At 32.4% G+C, this 10,270-nt stretch overlaps 1 protein-coding gene across 1 annotated transcript; it reads right to left on the reverse strand.

Moving 5' to 3' along the window:
- Positions 1-3,568: 3,568 nt before the first annotated feature.
- On the reverse strand, positions 3,569-4,293 carry LOC108380062 (sodium/potassium/calcium exchanger Nckx30C-like; the record flags this gene model as incomplete). The annotated part of the gene is made up of 2 exons (XM_017636428.1): positions 3,569-3,705; positions 4,039-4,293. Coding segments are annotated over 2 exons (392 nt in total), but the record flags the coding sequence as incomplete, so codon positions are not given.
- Between the last annotated feature and the right edge of the window lie 5,977 nt (positions 4,294-10,270).

Raw genomic sequence — 10,270 nt, forward strand, 5'->3', positions numbered from 1 at the left:
AAGAATTTTTGTTTGCATTTATTTCAATCAATAGAGTTTCAGAAACTAGTACATTTAAAAATAATTCAAGTATTTGAACAACTTAAGAACTTTAGTTTTAAAATGTTTATTTAGGCTAAAAAGTAGAAATTACATATTTTTTATTGTCGGTCGAAAAAAATAACAATTGTTTTTTTTTAATAACTTTAAGAAGTTTTGAAATATGATGTTCATATTAAAAGGAAATGTACGTTGGCATCAAGTACAACATATCTGTGAAGGTTTAAGAGTGTGCCACAAAAAAAAAAAAAAAAAAAAAAAAAAAAAAATGATTTTTTTAATTTTAAGAGTTTAAGATCAGTTCTTTTGGCTGATGTTACCTTCTTCAAAATCAGATTCAAGTAATGGAAGATAGCCACCCTGCCTTAAACCTTGTTTGGTAATGAACGTCTCAAAGGGGTCCTTCACAATTATGATGCAGCTGGTAGTGTTGATCAACATCATTTTAATTTCCGTATGATCAATATCTGATCTTTAGTGGATAAACCAGGTCCAAAGTAGCACTACTAAGNCATAGTATACATTCATATGCACAAAACAGGCATACATACATACGTACATACTATGTATATATGTATGTTACTGAGTATATTTGTATACGCAAGGGTTTGAGTTTTTTCAATTGTTCGACATTTTTCCACATTTTGCTGGTTGCCTTTTTAGCCCACGGCACTCGAAAGCTAAATTGGCGTAGGTGTGTGGTACAAGCACTCATGTACGATATGATGTATTCATATACAATATGTACATATGTATGTATGTAACCCAAGTTAAGGTTAAGTGCTGAATGGTTACATGGTTTAACAAGGATTAAATTTTTGCGACTTATGTCTGTCAAAGTCTCTTTTCGGTTTTTAAATGATAAGCCATACGGGAAATATTGTGAACACATACTTGCATACATACTTATGCTGTAGTGTCCTTGTTGATTCAATTTTAAATGTTATATTTAGAAAAATTGACTAAAAAAAAAATTTTAAATAAAATTGAAATTAGTGTAAATATTTTTAACACAAAAACGATCATAGATGTATGCATATACATTTAAAGCAGAAGCCGCTTAAAGTTTCTAGTCGATAGTTTCTATGTTGAATATGATCGTGAAGGTTCATAGCTAAGTTAAAAGAGTTTAAAAAGTGAAGTTAAATTAACTTAATAGAACATTAAACAATTTTTGTCAGAGGGTTGCCAACTGTTTGAAAAATTAAATTCCATTAACTTGATTAGGTGGAAGAAATGTTAAAATATGGGTGTTGAAAGAGGTTTAAGAAAGCTCGTTTTCCAAGTAATTTCAAAGAAGGTTGCCACCTGTTTGGCTAAGTAAACTCGATTAAATCATATATGTATACTAGGGTGCTTTTTTTGCGAACATTGTTTTTTCACTCCAACCTCGAAATTTTGTGGAAAACACTTAAAAAACTCCCTGAAAATTTGAACCCTAATATTAACATTAAGTAGTCGCCCAAGGCGTGCAAAGATTTCCCATATAAAATACACGTAAGCTTTGATTTTTTTTTTTCAAACCTCTAAAGCTCAGAGGAATTTTATCGTACAAATATAGTCCATGACGGATTTTCTTCAGATTTGAATACTCTACAAAACTCCCACCAGCGAGTTAGTACGTGTCACCAAACTCAATATTTTGATTCAATTGCTGTTTTTTTGACCCTATCTCGTAAATTACAAGAGCTACAGGAAAAATGCGAATGACAAACTTGTAGGCCATTCAATTTTATAAAAAAAAGTTCTAGAACACCAAATCACTAACATCGAACACGCAGAAATTTCACACACTCCCGTTCACTTGGGAGTTGCCGAAAAAGATTCTTTTGCATCCGGTTTAAGCAGCTCATAACTTCCGGATCATGCATCTTCTAGGTAGCTGGTTGACGTCCTTGCTGCTCCCGTCACGATATTAAAAACATGCTTGGCGATTTCCCCGACAGGCTCGGCAAGGAAGAGATCTTTGGTAACACTGTCGGAAAACTCGGCATCCACGACTCAGTGAAATTTCGCGACTTGACTCAATGACTCATGCTCATTTTAATGTGTCAGTTTGGCACTAAGAGAGTGTTGAAGACTAATACGAAGTTATTTCAATTCGCGAATTCTGTGGTACGAAACGAAAGAGGGTCTGCAACTGGCTGAGATAACAGGTGGCGTTCTACAAGAACCCGTACTCGGTCCTTTGCTATGGGATATTATCTAAAATAGAGTTCTTAGCACCGAATTAGCCGAGGATTCATTTATAATAGGCTTTGCAGAAGATACTGCGGAAGTAGTGTTTGCGAAACAGCCTGATGCCATATGCGAAAAGTTGGCCTCGTAAGTCGGACTGAAGCTAGTCGAGCAAAAAACATAAACAATACTTATCTCGAGTCGCAAGAAATTAGAGGAGATAGCGCTGAAAATTGTCTACCACATCATCACGACGAAACCCACAATTAAATACCTCGGAGTGGTGCTAGACAATCGTCTTCTTTTCAGCGCCCACTTGAGCTATGGGAGAGAGGAAGCAACTTCAACGATCACGAGACTATCGCGAATAATGCTTAAAAGGAGTCTACTCTTATCAAGAGTGGTTAAAAGCCAAAGACTGTATGTGGCCCCAATGAGGTCAAATGCGGCACAGTGTCCAGCAAACTTCCGCGGAGTCAACTCAACATACTGTTTGTCGGACGAAGCAGCTTTCGTAATCGCCAGTATGATACCCGTCCATACTTATACTGGCGAGAAAATCGACGCACCTTGCATCCACGCCGCATGCTCTAAATCAAATAGGAAAAAAGAAAGGAAAAAGGAGTGGAAAATTAAGCGGAATAGTATGACTAAGCGTCGTTGGAGCTATCTCTGCTTACCAAATCTGGTATCCTAGCCTGGTAAGCCTACTAGTGGTAGCCTAGGACTGAGTACAACCAACTGGAACGATCCTGCGATCGTAGTGCTCAAACCGCCTCCCGACGAAGTACTCTTCACCGGTACCGGGGAGGTTGGTACTTGGGAGGACGGTACTTGGGTAACTTGCGTCGCTGTTTTCTCTTCTTAATTTTCATTATTTACAGTGTAGCGGATATTTATAGCGTTACTGAGCCATATTGTTTTTAAGAAGTCAGTCTGCTCAAATAAATATTTTCATGAGATTAGCAGCTGAAATACCTCACACAATCGACCAATAAAGGCATTCAAAAATTAATTAATTTCTGACAAAGAATTAGATCAGCAAAAATAGCAATATTTAAGTTCACAAAGCATAACTTATTAAAATCAGTACATTATGTATGTATTTAGGTACATAAGAAATGTTACTTACCCTACAGTGACGTCGAAAATATTGCTACCCACTGAACTGGAAACCGCCATATCACCAAATCCTTTGCGCGCCACAATCACCGATGTTATCAAATCGGGTATTGATGTGCCGGCAGCGAGGAAGGTCANTCAAAAATAGCAATATTTAAGTTCACAAAGCATAACTTATTAAAATCAGTACATTGTGTATGTATTTAGGTACATAAGAAATGTTACTTACCCTACAGTGACGTCGAAAATATTGCTACCCACTGAACTGGAAACCGCCATATCACCAAATCCTTTGCGCGCCACAATCACCGATGTTATCAAATCGGGTATTGATGTGCCGGCAGCGAGGAAGGTCAAACCCATTACCTAGAAAATGGAAGTGTAAGAGAAGGAGAAAAGAATTATATACATATACTACACATATGTATGTATACTTATTTATGTGCACACGAAAAAGAACAAAGTTAATAATGAGCTCAGGAAAGAGATGCCAGAAAGTACCATTATCAAAAGATAAAAAATGTTTATGTGCACACAAATAATAAGAATGTTGACCCACATTGCAAGTCACAGTGGTGATATGTAAAATATATGTATTTAAGTATAGGCCTGTGCAGCGGTAATTGCCGAGAAGGCGCAAATATGTATGTGCTTACGAACACACTTACAACATACATTTTGATTTTTTTTGGTACTCACCTCCGGTGGTATGCGTGCCGTATCGCCGGCAACATTCGCCCACCACACCATCAGATACGAGAAGGCAGCGATCCACAGTATTGAGCCGATGAACGTGACTGGGTAGAATTTTTTGCCACGCGGTGTTCGCGTATCGGGCAATGTCAGCCACATGGGTATAAGCAGTGGCGCCACCAATATATAGGTGAGCCGTTTGCGGGCAGTATCGGGCCAAGCCATGCTCAATGGTTCTGGTTCATCTTCAATTTCATTGGCCTAAATTTTCGCAGAAGTCCATTTTGTGTGTATGAGTGAGTGTGTGTTTTTTGTTGTTGTTGTTTTGGAAGTGGGTTTGTGTGTGTGTGTGGTAAGGAAGTTATTTGTGTTTTTGTTATTGAAATTTNTTTTTTTTTGTTGTTGTTATTTTGGAAGTGGGGGTGTGTGTGTGTGTGTGTGTGTGTGTGTGTGGTAAGGAAGTTATTTGTGTTTTTGGTATTGAAATTTTTGAAATCAGTAATATCATTGCATTGCAAAGGCAGTTTGGCGTGGGTGGGAGTGTTCATGGAAGTGGGTAAGTAGTTGGAAGTTAAGGGAGAAAGGCGTAAATATGAAAGAAAAAATAGATTAGTAAATTATATTTGTACATTTTTGCAGAGTTTGTCTTTAGATATTAATTTGTATTAGCATATAGTTATGTATGTAAATTAGTAAGTAGTTAATTTAAANGTTAATTTGTTGTATTAGCATATAGTTATGTATGTAAATTAGTAAGTAGTTAATTTAAATTTGGTTTTTAATAAATTTACAAAAGGGACTTAATTTGGATAATTTTGTTTAAAATTTGGTATAAATGTATTATGATAAATTTTTTTTCGGTTTTTGATATATGAAAATGAAATGAACTATACAAAATGCAGCTATGATTTATTGTGAATAATGAAATTTGAATACAACTTTTTTTTTGTAAAATGTTAAGAATATTTGATACATTTGATGTATTGAAAAAAATAAATATACTTAAAAAACGTTTGCTAAAAGTACGTTTCCACGAGCTTCAAATTGGGCAACAAATTCAATTTCACGACCAATTTCGATCAAATTATTTTACAAAATAAATNTGTAAAATGTTAAGAATATTTGATACATTTGATGTATTGAAAAAAATAAATATACTTAAAAAACTTTTGCTAAAAGTACGTTTCCACGAGCTTCAAATTGGGCAACAAATTCAATTTCACGACCAATTTCGATCAAATTATTTTACAAAATAAATAATTTTTTATAAATCATTCAAAGTTATATAACTTCCAAGTTGCTACGAAAAAATTTTACTTTGTTTTCAATCTCAGCCAAAATGAGACTCGAACACAATTTTAGCTGACATTTTTTTCTATGACAAAATTGAGAAACATATCACAATTTCAAGCTGAAATTGAGAATGGTGCCAAAATTAGGAAATTTTGGGCTCGCGGAGACGTACTTTAGGCAGGGGAGTGAATAAATTGAGTGAGATATTGAAATAAGTGAGCTCAGTGAAATATTTGCATACGAATTAAATTTACTTCGATAACATGAACCCATATTTTTCAGGCCCTGAGACCAGACTATACTATTCCAAAGGTTTTTGTTGGCTAGATACAATTTTCTCCATCACCCCTGTTAAGGAGATATTTAAATGGATTTTCATTATGTTCGTCGTAACATTTTTAATGTGTAATAAACATCTTAACTCTCAGTATGGGTAAAATTTGTGCTAATCCAGCAGAAAATTTGGAACTGCTTCATATGAAACCCAGCAGAAAATCAATGAATGCTTTTCTGTACTACATAGTTCAGGGCTACCTCACCAATGCGGGAATAATTCGGGATTATTTTGGGGTTATTTGGGATCGTTTTGGTCCAGTTCGTAACTAGTTAAGGATTATTTTAGGATTATTCCGTCACCAGTTCGGGTTCGTTTCGGGTCTAGTTTGCGAGTATTTAAGGACCCTTTCGGAACGAGTTCTAAACTAGTTCAGGACTATTTTAAGAAGATTTTGGGATAAGTTCATATCATTTTGGTACTATTTAAGGAGTATTTCAGGGCCGTTTGAGCCTAGTTTGGGATCATTTTGGGAGTAATAAGATACCATTTCGGGCCGTTTCAAGGCTCGTTTGAGATCATTTGGGGACAAGTTCACGACTATTTCAAGACAATTTCGGGACCGTTTGGGGACCTGTTCATTACCATTTCGGATCTATTTCAGACCCCTTTAGTTCTGTACCATTTTCGCACTAGTTCAGGACAATTTTGGAACTCGTTCAGGACTCTTTCGTGACCATTTAGGGATAGTTCACGGCTATTTCAGGACCATTTCGGGACTAGGTAGGGCCAGATTCAGGCCTATTCAGGGTGTAGTTCAGCAACGTTTCGGAATCCCTCCAAGACTTGTTCGACTTCACGCATTTTTTAAAACCAATTCAGGACTCTTTCAGAACAATTTTGGGACTACTTCCAGATAATTACAGGGAAGTTCGGAGTTATCGTCAATTTAAGTTAAGAGTTTGATGATGCATATCGCTACCTAAAAGTGAAAAGATCCCAAGTACATTTTTTTTAGAAATTATTCAGGAGATACGAAAAATCGATATAGATTCGCATTATCTGCCATTCTGCATCAAAATCTAAATTTTGAAAAACAAGCACCTTTTCCCCTTTAGATAGCGATATGTATTTCGCTACATAAGCTCTTAAATATTTGTTGTATAATTTTAGGCTCGCATCGGTGACTATAGAACAAAAATTGTGTAAATGAAAAGCTTGTTTCCAGTTTAAAATTCAGCGAATCAAACTCTTTCAGAAAAGTACAGGTTGGTCTCAGGCTCTTCCGTTTTTTAGGCACCGTATTCAAAAATAAAATGAGAGCCTCTGATTCAGGTCCCGAATAAAATGGATGATGACTCATCTGTTAGGGCGATAGTCGCATGGAACAGTCCACCTCCACCAGTAAATGAGGACGTTGATGGACTGCAAATATGGGATGAAAATCAAAAAAGGTAGAAGATCGTTGTCGAAATGACTTTCTCGCCATCTGTCTATAGAAGGCCAAGGGCGAGCCGAAGAACAACGCGAAAACTGAGGGGGTGTACGGGAAGGATGGTGAACAAAGCGATCTGCTCAGTTTTATCGAGACAACTTGGAGGGCATTCCTGGGATAAGGTTCTTTAATTTACAGGAACCGTAATCTGCTAAGTTCCCTAGAAGAATTTTGCTTTCAAAATGTCTTTGCGATAAAAATTGTGTACTATATTGGCTCATATGGGTACCGCAGCGCTGTGGTATCGAAGGCGACGAACTTGCTGATTGGTTGGGGAACTGCGGTTTTTCGGAGCGTCCAATTGGACCAGGCAAGTATAAGCCCAAACATAGCGAGAGCTGAAGATAGCCATTGGTGCAGTACTGGTACTTGTAAAACTACCAAACGTTGTGACGAAATTCATTTTCAGACAGAGTTTACACCGCTTTTTTTCACTGAACTCCTTTAAAATGCGATATGTAAAAAGGAAATCTTGATAATGAATTTTAAAAAGTGATTACAAAAAGACTAAATAATTGTTATTATAAAACAGAATGACGTAAATTTAGTTGAAATTTACAAATAAAAAATGTGCTTAGTCTGCATTTCTACATAAATAATTTGGAAATATATTGGATTTTGTGGCGGGGTTTGGCTATCAACTAGTTTTTCTATGCATTTTTCTACATAGAGTGCTACTCTAAGAGACTAGGTTTTTCATGTTGTAAATATCTTTAACAGATCTACGTAAAAGTTGCATAAGTTATTGTTTTCTTTTTTTGAATAAGCTTCGTTTTCAAAAACTAAGTTTCATAGAATCATTTGATTTCTTAACTTTCATAATTATTATTATTAGCAAGGCTACTTTCTGACGCAGTCAACATTTTACTGCACTAAATTTTATTTTGTTATTAAATTTTTGTTTAAAACATAAAAAGTATTTTAAATATAATTTCACTTAACAAAATGTTAAACCAAAGTTTTTCATTTAACTGTTTGAAAATTTAACACTTGCATAAATAACCTTCAAAACAATTAGTTTTAATAAATCAGAAAATAGAAATTTTTTTATAAATACGTGTTTAAATATCTGGTTCTTATATTATCTTAATTATTAATTTTTTTATACGGAAACTTCCAAAATTTTTTAATTATGTGTACCATTGCATAAAAAAATTGTGTCGTAATTTTTTTTTCTAAATTTTGCATACGAAAATATTAGTTTAAAGTTTTTAAATATTTTTTGTGCAAAATGTCAGTCAAAAGTTTATTTTAACTAATCCTTGGTAACTAAGTTAAGTATTTGTATATAAAAGTTTAAGTTCATTTAACTGTTTGAAAATTAAACATTTGCACAAATAACCTTGAATAAAAATTGTTTTCAAAAAAATAGGGGAATAGAAAAAAGATGGATTTAAATAATTTTCTTTTTATATTACTTTCTTTTAAAATTTTTTGTACGAAAAATTGGCTTTCGAATTTTTTTTATTATGCGTTTGCATACAAACATTTTTTTGATATTTTTTTAGACTTTTGCATACAAAAACATTTAAAAAAATTTGTTTTTAAGGTTTTACTTAAAACTATTAAAATATTTTTTACGCACAATTTCAGCCCATAATTTTTTTAAAACCAAAGTTTAATTTAATCAACCCTAATTTTAAAATATGAAGAAATAGAAAAATTGTATAAAGAAAGGTTTAACTAAATGTTTTTATATGTATTATGTTGTTTTTTTTTATGTGAGAAATTTGTTTTAATTTTTTTTTCAGTTTATTTTAAATAAACCTTAAATAGTTTAATATTTGTATAAGTTTAAAAAAACAAATTAATTTAAGGGTTAGAACGTGCACCAAAAATTTGAAATAAAAATATTACTTTTCAGATAAAAATTGTAATAAAAAATATAATTTTATATTTTATGTAAAATTTAATTTTTTTATTTATTACGCAAAATTTCAGTTCATTATTTTTATACTATGTATATTTTATTAAAATTTTTTGCAAACAAAAATTTATTTTTGAGTATCAAAATTAAAAAAAAGAATGTTTTTGTAATAAAAATTGTAAAAAATTTAACTATTGGTGTTTAAGTTTTTATTATATACAAAAATTTAACATTTTGATAATTTTGACATTGAAATTATTATATGCAAAACAAAATAACTCTGTTTTAAGTTAATTAAATTATTGCTAACGCAAAAACTATATTCAAAGCATTAATTAAGGTTTATTAACATTTTTGTATCCAAAATTTTAATCTATAAATTTTTATATAAAATTTTATAACGCTTAATAAATTACAAATAAATTTTTTTAAACTAAAAAAACTTTGTAAATAAATTTTTATTCTGGAATAAAAAATTTTATGAAAAATATGTCTTTGGTAATTTATTTAGAATTTTTTTTTGTGAACTCAATTTGTGTACATATTAAAAAAAAGGCAAAACAATAAATTATGCAAAAGTTTTTTTTCTTTCATTTTAGCATAATGAAGCTTTGATTTACTATTTTATTGAATTTTTTGTAACCATCACTACGAAAAATTTCTTTTCAGTTATTTTCTGTATATTAAGTGCTCCTATCTTTAAAATTTTTCATTTTCATTTACTTTTAATAAATGTACTTAGATGACTGCCTAAATTGCTACATTTTACTAAGACCTAACTAACATTTTTAAGTTTTCAAATTAATTTTAAGATATTTCGCAATTTATATTTTGCTTAGAGTTTAAGGCAGTTAGAAAATTTGTCATGGAAATTGATTTGATAGTTAATAGTGATCGAATGCATGCAAGTGCAAATGAAACCTGTGTGATCATGCTTGATATGAGTGATTCGTATATATGTACATTTACAGGTGATTTATAGCAATAAGCGAGCAAACTACCATAATTTTTATGTATTTACAGCTAGAAATAAAGGGATAAACTCTAATATTTCAGAAATTTTTTAACAGTTAGAAAAGTTATTGCATAAATCGAAACATGTCTCTTGCATTTAAGGCTATAATTTTTTCTTACGTTTCACTGTTTCTATTTAAGATTTACAAACAGCTTTGCTTACATTTTTACTTCTGATATCTAACGCTAAATCTTTTTCAAGAAAGTGACCTAAAGTGTCATAAGAAATTAAAAATAAGTCTTGCGAAATTATTCATAAATTTTCAGAACTCATTACCATGGCTGGTTGTAACTA

The sequence above is a fragment of the Rhagoletis zephyria genome, unplaced genomic scaffold, assembly GCF_001687245.7.
Source record: "Rhagoletis zephyria isolate East Lansing unplaced genomic scaffold, Rhagoletis_zephyria_1.1 Rzeph_scaffold_18088, whole genome shotgun sequence".
NCBI classification, from domain to species: domain Eukaryota; kingdom Metazoa; phylum Arthropoda; class Insecta; order Diptera; family Tephritidae; genus Rhagoletis; species Rhagoletis zephyria.